General features: G+C 33.4%; 1 protein-coding gene across 3 annotated transcripts in view; it reads left to right on the forward strand.

The window, feature by feature from the left end:
• Positions 1–13,501, forward strand: part of DIAPH2 (diaphanous related formin 2) — a 914,916-nt gene that overhangs the window by 205,066 nt on the left and 696,349 nt on the right. For all 3 annotated transcript variants that reach the window (XM_037165779.2, XM_037165780.2, XM_037165781.2), the window contains 2 exons: positions 11,236–11,310; positions 11,389–11,458. In XM_037165779.2, coding sequence (XP_037021674.2) covers positions 11,236–11,310; positions 11,389–11,458 — 145 coding nt within the window. The remainder of the gene's footprint in view (positions 1–11,235; positions 11,311–11,388; positions 11,459–13,501) is intronic.

A 13,501-nucleotide genomic window follows, 5' to 3' on the forward strand; every position in this document is an offset into this window, starting at 1 on the left:
AAAAATGGAGATGACATGGAGGGTTAGCAACAGGGGAGTGGGAGGAGGAGAGGGGTGAGAAGGTACAGAGAATAAGTAGCATAGAAGGTAGGTAGAAAATAGACAAGGGGGGCAAGAATACGATGGGAAATGTAGAAGCTAAATAACTCGTGACAAATGGACATGAACTAAATAAAGGGGGAATGGAGGGGAGGGGTGTGCTGGGTGGAGGGGAATGAACTGGGGGAAATGGGACAACTGTAATGGCATAATCAATATTTAATTTAAAAATAATTTAATATTTAAAAAACTAAGTAAAGCATTAATGACTTTTCAAATATAGAAGTGCTTAAGAATTTTATAGTGTTGAAGTCAGCATTATAAACATCAATTAGAATGGAAAATAATTTTATAATGTAAGTGGTATGGAATATGTACCTGCAGGTATTCTCTGACCTTATGACATATCTTGTACCTTAAAAAAACTTTCCTGTCAATTTATTTGCATAACATTTTCTCCTAGGAGTAGAATGCTGTATATACTGTGCCAAGTTGTTATTACGTAAGCTTGTTGTAATTCTTGGTTATCTTGGTTATAAGTTACAGTAATGTCTTCACATGTTGAAATCATGTGTCTGAATTTGCTGAGGACAATAGTTTGGTGCAGGCATTCACCTCAATGCATTTCTCAATTCTTTCAAATGATCTTGAAAAATATGAGTAATACAGTTAATAATAGACAGCTATAGAGGAATTAACTTTGAGGAGTGAGAATAAATTATATATGATATTTATATATCATATATAACTTATGTGGCAGGAAATTTCTGAAACTATGGGTTGACGGGTGCAAGAAAATATGAATTATCTAATGGTATGGTGGAAATATAAGCAACATGCTGGATACGTGATACTAGATCTTTTAGTTTGTGAGCCCACAACAGTGTTGTGATTACATGATAGCAGGCAACTATTTTTGAGTGCATATATTATTATTTGTCTTAGACAGCTTATCCATCTATTCAGTGTTTTGGATCAGATCCCTGTGTGTGTGATTTGGATTCATCTTTGACAATCTGGTCATTACATTTGACCATTTTCTTTATTTTTTTCCAAGGGAAGTATACGTTTTATATATATACTTAGGAATTTGTAACAAGAATTATTTGCTGTTTTAGAAAATATTTTGCCAAGAACAATGCATTTTTGAAATTCAGGTCACCAGTATGTCACTTGTAGCTGATGTTTGAATGGTCAACTTATATGTATATATGCATTTCATATATGCTTGCAAGCATCGACCGTTTAACTCAGTCCTCTAGTATATATAGTCATGTCCAAGCATTTAGTCATAAAAATATTTATTACAGACATATCTCAGAGATATGGCAGGTTTGGTTGCAGACTGTTGCAATAAAGTAAATATCGTGATAAAGCAAGTGCCACAAATTTGGCTTCCCAGTGCACATAAGTGTTATGACATAAGTGCTGTAAATGAAGTTAAGTGTGTAATAACATCATGTCTTAAAAACAATGAAGATACCTGATTTTAAAGTGTTTTATTGCTAAAAAATGCTAATGATCATCTGAACCTTCAGAGAGTGGTAATCTTGTTGCTCATGGTGTCTCGCCTTTATGTTCATGAAAATGCAGTATCTGTGAGGCACAATAAAGCAAAACACAATGAAATGAGGTATGCCTGTATTTAAGTTTAAGTTAGCTTTCTCTTCTTTTTCTTTTACATTGTGGTTAGGGCTTTACATTTTTTTCTTTATTGAATTTATTCAGACAACTAAACAAAACAACTGTTCAACCATTTCTCTCACCTTCTCTCCCTGCCTCCAGAAACCACTAATTTGTTCTCTGTATCTGTGATCTCTCTCTCCCACTGTCTCTCTCATCTATCTATCATCTTCATCATCTATCTGATAGATATGTTAGATTTCACATATAAGAAAAATCATATATTTGTCTTTCTCTGACTTATTTCATTTAGTGTAATGCCCTTGAAGTCCATCTGTTTCTAATCACAAAATATTGTTTTTCTTCTTCTATCTAAATAATTTCTATGTGTGTGTATGTCTGTATGTATGCATATCCATTTATCTATCAATGGATACTTAGGTTGTTTACATGTCCTGGATATTGTAAATAATGATGCAGTTAACATAAAGATGCATAATCTGTCTGAATTATTATTTTTAATATGTTTTATTGATTATGCCATTACAATTATTATTTTTATAATCTTCAGATGATTACTCAGAAGTAGAATTCTTGGATCGTATGGTAGTTCTAGTTTTAATTTTTTAAGGGACTTCCATACTGTTTTCATAGTGGCTCCGCTTAATTTGTATTTCCACCAACAGTGTACAAGGATTCACTTTTCTCCACGCCCTTGCTATCACTTGTTAGTTCTAGTCTTTTTCTTAATATCCACTCTTACAAGATCTATTGTTATGTCTAAGCAGGTGTGAGGTGATACCTCATTATGGTTTGGGTTTGCATTTTCTTGATGATTAATGATTTGAGCATATTTTTATGTACCTGTTGGTCCTCTGTATGTCTTCTATGGAAAAATGGCTATTCAGATCTGCTCATTTTAAAATATTTTTTTACTATTCAGTTATATGAATTCTTTATATATTAAGATATTAGCCTTTATCAATATGTGACTTTGAAAATATCTTCTCTTTTTCATTTTGCTGATAGTTTTCTTGGCTCTGCAGAAACTTTTAAGTTTGATGTAGTGCCACTTGTTTTGTTTTGCTTTTATTACTTTTGTTTTGGATGTCCTATTTAAAAAAAATCATCACTAAGACCTGTGTGAAGGGACTTACTGCCTTTGTTTTCTTCTAGAACTTTTACGGTTTCAAGTCTTAAGTTCATGCGTTCAACCCATTTTAAGTTAAATTTTAATATATTTTAATGATTATGCTATTACAGTTGTCCCAGGTTTTTTGGTATGGTATAAGATAGTGGTCCAGTTTCATTCTTTTGCATGTGACTGACTAGTTTTCTGAAAACCACTTATTGAAGAGACTGTCCTTTCCTCATTGCATATTCTTTGCTCCTTTATTGTAAATTAATTGAGCATATATGCACAGGTTTATTTCTTGGTTCTCTATTCTGTTCCATTGATCTGCATGTTTGTTTTTTAAGTCAGTACCATAGTCTTGATTACTATAACTTTGTAATATAATTTGAAATAAGGGGCCTTCAGTTTTGTTTTGTCTTTTCAAAATTGCTTTGGCTAACAGGGTCCTTTTGGGTTTTATACAAATTTTAGGGTTATTTGTTCCTATTTCTTTGAGAAATGCCATTGGAATTTTGATAAGAATTGTGTTGTATAGATTGCTTTGGGGAATAAGGACATTTTAACAATACTAGTTCTTCCAGCCCGTGAGCATGGAATATCTTCCTCTTTATTTGCGTCTTTTTCAGTTTTTTAAATTAATGTTTGTAGTTTTCAATATGCAGGTGTTTTATCTTCTTGGTGAAATTTATTCCGAGCTTTGTTATTCTATTTGATGCAATTGTAAATGGGATTGTTTTCCTAATTTCTCTCTCTGATAGTTTATTATTAATGTATAAAAATGGAACAGATTTTTGTATTTTCATTTTAAATCTTGCAACTTTACTGAATTTGTTTATTTTAAGATGTTTTTGATGCAGTCTTTGGGGTTTTCTATATATAGTATGAAGTTACCTGAAAATAGTGATTATTTTACTTCTCCCTTTTCAATTTTGATTCTTTTTGTTGTTTTTCTTGTTAATTGCCCTGGCTAGGACTTTCAATACTATGTTGAATAAAAGTGGTGAGAGTGGGCATGCTAGTCTTATTCCAGCATGATTTTGGAAGTAAACCTTTCGTCTTTTCACCACTGAGCGTATCTGTTGGCTTGTAGGATAGGGCTTATATTATGCTGAGGTACATTTTCTCTATACATACATGTTTGTTGAGAGATTCTATCATAAAAGGATGTTGAATTTTGTCACATGCTTTTTTCTGCATCTATTGATAGGATTTTATGATTTTTATCCTTCACTTTATTAATACAGTGTATCACATTGATTGATTTGTGAGTGTTGAACCATCCTTGCATACCTGGAATAAATTCCACTTGATCATGGTGTATGATCTTCTGAATGTATTGTTGAAATTTGTTTGCTAATATTTTGTTGATAATCTTTGTATTTATGTTCATCAGGGATATTTTCTTATGGCATCTTTGATTTTTATTTTCAGCCTAATGCTGGTCTTATAAAATGAATTTGGAATAGTTTCCCCCTATATTTTTGTTTTGTTGTTGTTCAAAGTATTTGAGAAGGTTTGGTATTCTTTTAGTGTTTTATAGAATTCACTAGTGAAGCCATCTAGTGCTGGACTTTGTTGTGAGGTTTTGTGATTATTGATTGAATCTTCTTACTAATAATATGTATGGTCAGATTTTCTATTTCATCATGATTTAATTTTGGTAGATTGTATGTTTCTAGGAATTTACTCATTCTATTTTGTTCAATTTGTTAGTGTAAAAATGTTCATAGTAGTCCCTTATGATTCTTTTTATTTCTGTTATCAGTTGTAATCTATTGTCTTTTTATTTCTGATTTCATTTGCATCCTCTCCTTTTTTCTTTTTTTCTATTTTCTTTTGGTGAAAGTAGCTGTAGGTTTGTTAATTTTATCTTTCAAAGGAAACAGCTCTTAGTTGTATTGATCTTTTCTACTTTCTTTTTAGTCTCTGTTTTGGCTCTAATTTTTACTTTCTTTTTTCTTTTTTCCTAATTGAGCTTTGTTTATTCCTTTTTCTCTAGTTTTGTGAGATGTAAAGTTAGGTTGTTTATTTGAGGCCTTTCTTGTTTTTTTTGTGTGTGTATATTAGGCATTTATCAGTATAAGTTTCCCTCTTAGACCTCCTTTTTCTTTATCTTATAACTTTTGCTATGTTGTATTTCTATTTTATATTTTTCTCAAGGTATTTTTTTAGTTCTCTCAGTTTCTTCCTTGACCCATTGTTGTACATGGCATACATTTTATTGTTTACATATTTGTAAACTTTAAATTATTCTCAAAAATGTTGAATGGCTCTATTTGTACAGGTGCTTCCTAATACTTGTATTTTGTGTGAGGCCATATATCAACTATCCATTGCTAAAATTTTAAAAAATATTTATTTATCTTTAGAGGGGAAGGGAAGAAGAGAAGGAGAGAAATATCAATGTATGGTTTCCTCTTGTGAGTCCCCTGCTGGGAACAGGCCTGCAACACAGGCATGTGCCCTGACTGGGAATCGGACCTCGATTGTGTGGTTCGCAGGCCCGTGCTCAATCCGCTGAGCTATGCCAGGGCCAATTGCTAAAATTTTTTTATGTGAATGTCTGTAGATCAATACTTTATTGGTGTGTCTACAATCCATAATAATGAATTCTAGTATGATAGGGCTCTGTATGCTGAAGAAGCAGTTATTTTGTTTAATTGTATATGAGAAGCAGGAAGAAAGTACATTTTTGGAAATCTCCAATGTTATTATTAGCTAAATTTTCCCTTGTCTCGATGATAGAATTCATAATAAATAATAATAATAGTAAACCTCCCTAACACTGCTTTTGCTTCTGACTAGACACATTGATGATATTTTTATAAGTTGTCAGTTTTATCCATTATTCCTCATGAACAAAGAATAACCCAAACACATGTAACCAGTAATTGATCATGTTTATGTTAGTTGCTAATAATATAGTTGAATATGAGGTGCATAAGGATTGAGGAGTAGCAGTTTTCAATTATAGTTTTGCCATTAACAAACTGTATGACCTAAGACAAGACACTAAAATTCTCTAGTTTCTTTATCTGTAAGATGAAAGAGACAATATAGAGTAGCTTACTTTGATTTCACAACCAGTAAAGGTACTGTGCTCAGTGTGTGGTCTTTCAGTGAGGTTTGTTTGTAAATGAAGACAGAACCATGTTGTCAATTTAAGTGTTAATGTTTGTTTTGGTTTTTAACTATTGCAATTGAAAAGAAAATTCTTGCAATTTTGAAGAAGATCAAAGATACTTCAGCAATTAAAACATGCTTTTTTTCAAAAGCATTTGTATATTTTCAAACACCATGTATAAGTATGTATTTTTTAAGAGCACCTATATTTCTAGATTTTTCTGAAAATGAGCAAAGACCAGGCTGACTATAGTGAATGGCTAATGTTTTTTCCTTAGGATATTGCATTATAGTCCTATAAGGGTTTTATCTATAAGTCGTGTACATGTTTATTATTGTTTTGTTGTTATTTTGCTTTAGATGATTTTATGTCACCATGCAAGAGAAAAATAATTAGCATGTTTGGCTTAATTTGGCTTTGGTAGGCCTTAAAAAGTCCCAAGTTAATGTATGGTTATTAAAGATTCTTTACTTTTCATCATATAATTATTATGGTTTGAAAAACATTTATGTAAGGTGATTGTATTAAGATATTTATCTGTGGTTAAGGGTGCATATATGTGCACACAGAAATATACCCAATTTCCACAGTATATTTTTCAGTTACAGGGCAAGGGACTTCAAAATATTATGTAAAAGTAAGCCAGAAAAATAGAGGACAATTTTACATATCACATTCTGAGACAGTAAAACATTTGGACTTCCTGAGATATTTTGCATCCACAATGAGGTTCCAAAGAAATGCTTCCTTTTGGTTTGGTTGCAGTTATTCTATACTAAAAGTGTTTGTGAACATTAAATTTCTTGGATCTTTGTGTTTGTATCTATCACATTGTATAATGAATCATTCATTACATATTTTTGGAACTGCACCTGGTAGGGGAGAAGGATTGTTGCATTTCTGTTGTTCAGGCATCAAATAGTAATTACCCTTCAACTCTCCTTGTCCCTGTTATTGTGAAAGAAAATTCTTAATTTCTCTGCTGCCCATCCGAATCAGGCAGTATAACATGCAAATTAGTGTAGGAAAAATGGAAATTCATGGGTGGTATTTTCTAATGCCTCTCTGTTTTCCTGCTTGCATTCATAGAACCTGTTACCTTATGCACAAGAAATAAACTTGACATCAGCTGTGTTTTATTTTTAGTGTTTACAGATTAGGAATGGGATTTCTTGGAGTAGTTCCATTTTAACAAAATTCTACTAAATTACAAGAAATTGGGTTTCCTGTGGAATATGTGATAGAATTTTAACTGTATCACATAGCTTAGGAAAATGAACCAATACATTTGTCTTGTGGAAGTTAACATTTTATTATAAGTTTGACTAGTTATATTACAATGAGGCAACTTCAGTTAGTGTCCTAACATAATCTTATTCACAACCTAAAACCTATAAAGAAAATTTAAAATACAACTAGGACCATCTCTTTAAAATTTTTAACAATAATCTGTAAAGGAACACAAGAGAAGAAAATAATTTTTCTGTAGCCTGTTGGACATTTTAAAAGATTTGGACTTGAGCCATTTTGACTGTCTCCAAAGTAGTTTTGAGAGCTTAAGAAATCAATGGTAATAAATAAGGAACTGTATCCTTTGAGAGAGGATTTTTACTTCAACTACAAGCCCTCAGGAGATTTTTATATGTAACTCAGGCATTCACAGTTTATGAATATTTAAGAGGAATTTTTTTCTTATTATATGAGCAGCTAGAAAGCACATACATTTCCTCTTTGTGAGGAAGTCTTAAAAATATGTAGGTAGTATGAAACAGCAGGATCTTTCCAGTGATACCTGATGTGGAGAATAAATGTAGCCAGATGAAACCCTCTTAAGCAAATAACAAAGTATAGAGAGAAAGATGGAATGTCCTCTTTGGTGTTTTCTAAGGACATTTTAATTGATCTATCTCAATATTGGATTCAAAACCACTCAGAATCAAGGCTGGAAAATTGACATATTCAACCTTTCTATGAATCAGGTGAAATAAGTGGAAAGTGAATGTTGTACTTCAAAGAAATATATATAGGCAAATGTCTGGAAATGGCAGTATTATATCTAATAGATACAGTTAATTGGTCAGAAATAGTTTGTGCATTAATCTACCATGATGAATAGTTTCCAAGGATATTCAAATGCACGTGGCCCTTGTGTTTACTTTCATGTACCAGACCTGAGTAGATAACGTGTTTTTTATTGTTGTTCAAGTATAGTTGTCTCCATTTCTACCCCAGCCCCCCAACACTCTCCCCTGCCCAAGCCATCCCCACCTCACACCCTCAATCCTACCCCTCTTTGGCTTTGTCCATGGGTCCTTTATACATGTTCCTTGATGACCCTTTTCCCTTTTCCTCCCCATTATCCCTTCCTAACTCCCCTCTGGTTACTGTCAGTTTGTTCTTTATTTCTATGCCTCTTGTTATATTTTGCTTGCTTATTTGTTTTGTTGATTAGGTCTACTTATAGGTGAGATCATATGGCATTTGGCTTTCACTCTCTGGCTCATTTCTCTTAGCATAATGCTCTCCAGTTCCATCCATGCTGTTGCAAAGGTTAAGAGCTCCTTCTTCCTTTCTGCTGCATAGAATTCCATGGTGTAAATGGACCACAGTTTTTTGATCCACTCACTTACTGATGGGCACCTAGGTTGCTTCCAGTGCTTGGCTATTGTAAATTGTGCTGCTATGGACATTGGGATGCATTGGTTCTTTTGAGTTGGTGTTTCAGGGTTCTTAGCATATAATCTTGGCAGTGAAATTGCTGGGTCAAAAGGTAGTTCCAGAGGGAATTTAAGGGGAAATAGGGGAGGAATTTAGAGGAACAAGCATAAAAGACACAGGGACAATAACTAAGGGGGGTGGAAATGGGAGGGAGGTGGGGAGCATGGGGCAGGGTGGGCTGGGATGGGAGAAATAGACAGAAAACTGTACTTGAAAAATAATTTAAAAAGAGTTACTTAAAAAAAAGACAGTTCCATTTTTAGTTTTTGAGGAAATTATAAACTGTTTTCCACAGTGGCTGTACCAGTTTGCAATCTCACCAACAGTGCACTAGGGTTCCCTTTTTTCCACAACCTTGCCAGTACTTGTTGTTTGTTGCTTTGTTACACTGCTAAATATTATGGAAGACAGAATAATAAATGAGATAATATAACTATCTTCAGAGAATTTTTAATACAGAAAGGTATGTAAGACAGATGTGTCAAGAATTGCACTACTAAGTAATCAGAGATAAAGATACATGGTTGTTCAAAGGAAAAATAACTCATATTTGGATGGAAGGTTCATGACAAAAAACATTAATGGAGGAATTAACTGTTGATTTGACCTTGAAGGGTTTGGAGTGATGGAGTTGGGGTTGCCTTCTGGAAAAAACCATACATTAAATAATGCAGGCAAGTGTGGGAAGGATATCAGGAAAGAGAATTTCTCTGATATTTACTGGAACATGTGGTATAAGGCCTGAGGCTGTAAAGGTCGGTTGATATTAGATCAGAATCTGGATTTGAATTCCCTTCCCTCTCCCCTCTGGTCACAATTTAAGGGGGGAAAAGGGGAGGGATTTGTAGGAACAAATAGGAAGGACACCAGGGGCAAGAACTAAGGGGGTTGGAAATGGGAGGGAGGTGGGGAGCATGGGGCGGGGGGGCTGGGATGGGAGAAATAGACAAAAAAACTGTACTTGAAAAATAACTAAATAAAATTAAAAAAAAAAAAAAAACAAAGACACTGAAATAGAGAACAGGGGGGCAGTGACCAGAGGGGAGAGGGGAGGGAATTTCAGGGGAAAAAGGGAAGAATGGATTACAGGAACAAGTATAAAGGACACGTGGACAAAAACTAAGGGGGATGGAAATGGGAGGGAGGTGGGGATCACTGGGTGGGGGGGCTGGGATGGGAGTAAAAGACAGAAAAACTGTACTTGAACAATAATTAAATTAAAAAAAGTTTAGCCCTGGCTGGTGTAGCTCAGTGGATTGAGCACAGGCCTGTGAAACAAAGGGTTGCCGGTTTGATTCCCAGTCAGGGCACATGCCTGGGTTGCAGGCCAGGTCCCCAGTAGGGGACATATGAGAGGCAACCATACATTGATATTTCTCTCCCACTCTTCCTCCTTTCCATCCCCTCACTCAAAATAAATAAATAAAATATTTTTAAAAAAAATTTAAAAAAAAAGAATCTGGATTTGAAATGGGTTAGGTAGTGCAGAGAAAAATGGCAGGAGACTGGTTAAGTACAATCTAGTCCAGTGTTTTGAAGCTGCAGAGACCCTAGTTTGGAGGCTCCTGGCATATTAAAGAAAGGTAACTAGGGTCACACTACAATGTTCGTAGAGACAATGGAAAGGAGGGCAAGGCATTTGTGGGAGTCATTCTAGAATAGTATTCATGAGTGGATAACAAAAAGTCAAAGGAAACTCTACAGGATTCGTCTTCTAAAGCCTTGTACCACACATGGGATTTATCTCCTGCTGTTCACCCATGCCCACTTATCCAGCCCTAATGACACAGGTCTCCTTGCAGTTCCTGGAAGTTTTCAAGCTTGCGAACCACCACCTCAGTACCTAATTTGTGCTTATTCTTCTACTGGAGAAGTCTTCATTTCCTTCAAGGCTGTGCTCAAATACCACCTTATCAAATAATTTTTCCCTGACCACATGCATTTAAAGATAACATGTTGTCATTTCTTATTCCATTTGCCAAGGTTTATTTTGTTCATAGCACCAACACAGTGACATTTTATTATATTTTTATTATCAGTGTTCCTCTTTTGAGTATGTAAACTATATGAAGGTAAGGACATAGTTATGTTGACTGTCATGTCTCTATCGACTAGAACATGCTGGTACTTCATAAGTACTCAATAAATATTTATTGAATAAATGAACAGAATAAATGCAAAGGTCAAAGAGATTGGGGGCTCAAATATTATGCCAGTATTTTCAGCCTGAATGAATAAAATGGTAGTTGTGTTATTTACATAATAAGGAAGAATGGAAGAGGGGTTGATGTAGGGAAGCACTGACACAGAGGGAGAGAAATTTAGCTTATAAATTCAGTTTTAAGTATATGCTGCTGGTGAAACAACCAAGGCAAGGCTGTGGAATGGGCAGTCCAAAATGTGAAGAGAAAACTGAGATTGAGGTAAAGATCTTGAGTCATCCTCACAGCATATGGTTGAAGAAATTGGGGTAGAAAAAAGAATGACAAGAAATATAAAGTCAGGATTATCATATTTGAAAATGAAAATTTCATTTTAGGTCCTTTATGTTTTCAATTTACAAACATACTTATACATATTTTTGTTTATTTCATAGCTGGGTTAACAACTTTGGCCATGAAGGTCTTGGACTCTTATTGGATGTGCTGGAAAAGCTTCTGGACAAGAAACAGTAAGAATAAACATGAAAAAAATCAGAAAAGGGGAAATGTTTAGACACAGGATAATATGGTTTTTTTTTTTTATTCAGGCAAGAAAATATTGACAAGAAGAATCAGTATAAACTTATTCAGTGCCTCAAAGCATTTATGAATAATAAGGTGAGTAGTGTTTCTTTCTGCCTTTGTCACAAAAGATGAGAGACCTTGCTCAACAGCATGGAAGTATGAAACACACAATATAGTGTGTACTTATTCAGTTTATAAATGGGTCTTTATGATGCAAGTCATCATGTTTCATTTAAATAGTATTTAAAATATATTTTGATTCATGAAATATTTATTGATAGGCTTTTGCAATCATGGAAACACATAAATCTTGTGCCCAAATTAGTTAATACTATTTTTTCTTTTATGGTAGTAGAAACATTTGAATGTCATATGTTGAATACCATCTTCTTAGAGACTGTTTTTATTCTTTGAAAAGGAAAATTCAAAGCCATGGTTTGGCTTGATCACTAAGAGCATAATAAAGTTAAGATTTCTCTTTCTTTTGTGTTCAATTAATGTTAGTTAACATACATAAAAGACATTTATGGAAAACAGTGGGGTTTTTTTTGTGGTTTCTGTTTTTTCTTCTTTTTTTTTGCGTTGTAAATGACTCAATAGGTCTAGACATGGGTTTTTCTCAAAGTAGTCTTTGCTCAGGTTATGAAATTATAGTTAGTTTTTCTATAAACTATTTTGTTACTGTCTTAGAAATGATTTGCCCTATATTTCTGTAGTCAAAATACCACTAGCTAATTACATACTTCTCTTTAGATGGTGTTTTAATAATCTCAAGTATTAATAGAGATAAAGAATTACTACAGTAAACAAAAACTTGCCACATGTGAATTATAGTTATTAATAACCAATGTAGTAAGATTGTCTAAGTAATCTGAAAACACTTTCATAACTATATGGGATTATATGCAAGTATGTATATACAGGGTGAGGTAAAAGTAGGTTTACACTTATGAGTATGCGAAACAGTTTATTCTTGCATTATTATTTATTATTATATTATTTTCTAAATGAACATGGTGGATTGACTTGGATTATTCTGAAGTAAGGTTAAGCTTTAGTTAAGGGCATGTTAATGTCTTGCACATAAAGGCTCAGAACATGAATAAATAGTGGATCTTTTAAATTTTAGGTGTATGTAAGAGTTAGCCTAGACTGTGCATTCAAAATAAAAATATACAGTGATGTATGTTTCGTGTTGGAATAAACTATCATAATCAAAGAATGAAATTTTCATCTTTCATCTGCGATGACACAAATATCAAATTTGTTGGCCCCAGGGAGTTTATGTTACCTACATCAAAAACTCCTTTTTCTTATACAGTGCATGTCAGAATAGGATCATAAAAAGCTACCCATTTCTTCTTAACTTCTTTTGCTGTAATATTGCTCTAATATTTAGATACATGGTAGCTCATCATTTCTCATATCTTCATTTTTATTTTCAGCATTTCCCCACATAGTAGAAAATACTTTTAAACAATAAGTGGAAATTTAAAAATTTAAGTGATTTCACTCTCAGTCTGATTGATTTTTAAACTCATTAAGTTTGTTAATTGCATGGTAATCATAGATCTCTCAGTTTTACACCTGTGTTTTTCACTTATTTTTCTTACTGTGTGTTATCTACTAGCCACCTTTATACATACATATCCCTTTTGTTTTCTTTGCTTCTTTTAAATTTTGTCCCTTCCATTTCCTTTTTTTCTTTTGTTTTTTTTTCCTCTGTGTATTTCTTTATTTATTATGGCCTCTTTAAGAGCTTTGTCTATTTTCTCCAAGAATTCTTTTAGAAGTTAAATTAGCAACCTTAACATATTTATATGCTTGGTACTTAACTAAAGGTTAGCTTGAAATGGCACTTTTACTCTGATGAAATGTCAGATTTTACCATTAAACTAAAAAGAAGCAAATGTATTTCATAAGAAATCTGAGAAATACTTTATGGGACAATGATCAAAGAAAATATTCTTACTGTAATGAAAACCCAAGCTGTGTGTTTTCTTTAAAATTTCTTAACCTATTTCATTCTTATAATGCACACTTGTACATGCATATTGAAGACTAAAAATAAGTAAAATTGGTGTCTTCTCTGCCTAGTTCAGTGTGACACTTACTGAAATCCTGGTGCCATTTCTT

The sequence above is a fragment of the Artibeus jamaicensis genome, unplaced genomic scaffold (genome assembly GCF_021234435.1).
Source record: "Artibeus jamaicensis isolate MK-2021 breed Jamaican fruit bat unplaced genomic scaffold, CSHL_Jam_final scaffold_461, whole genome shotgun sequence".
Taxonomy (NCBI): domain Eukaryota; kingdom Metazoa; phylum Chordata; class Mammalia; order Chiroptera; family Phyllostomidae; genus Artibeus; species Artibeus jamaicensis.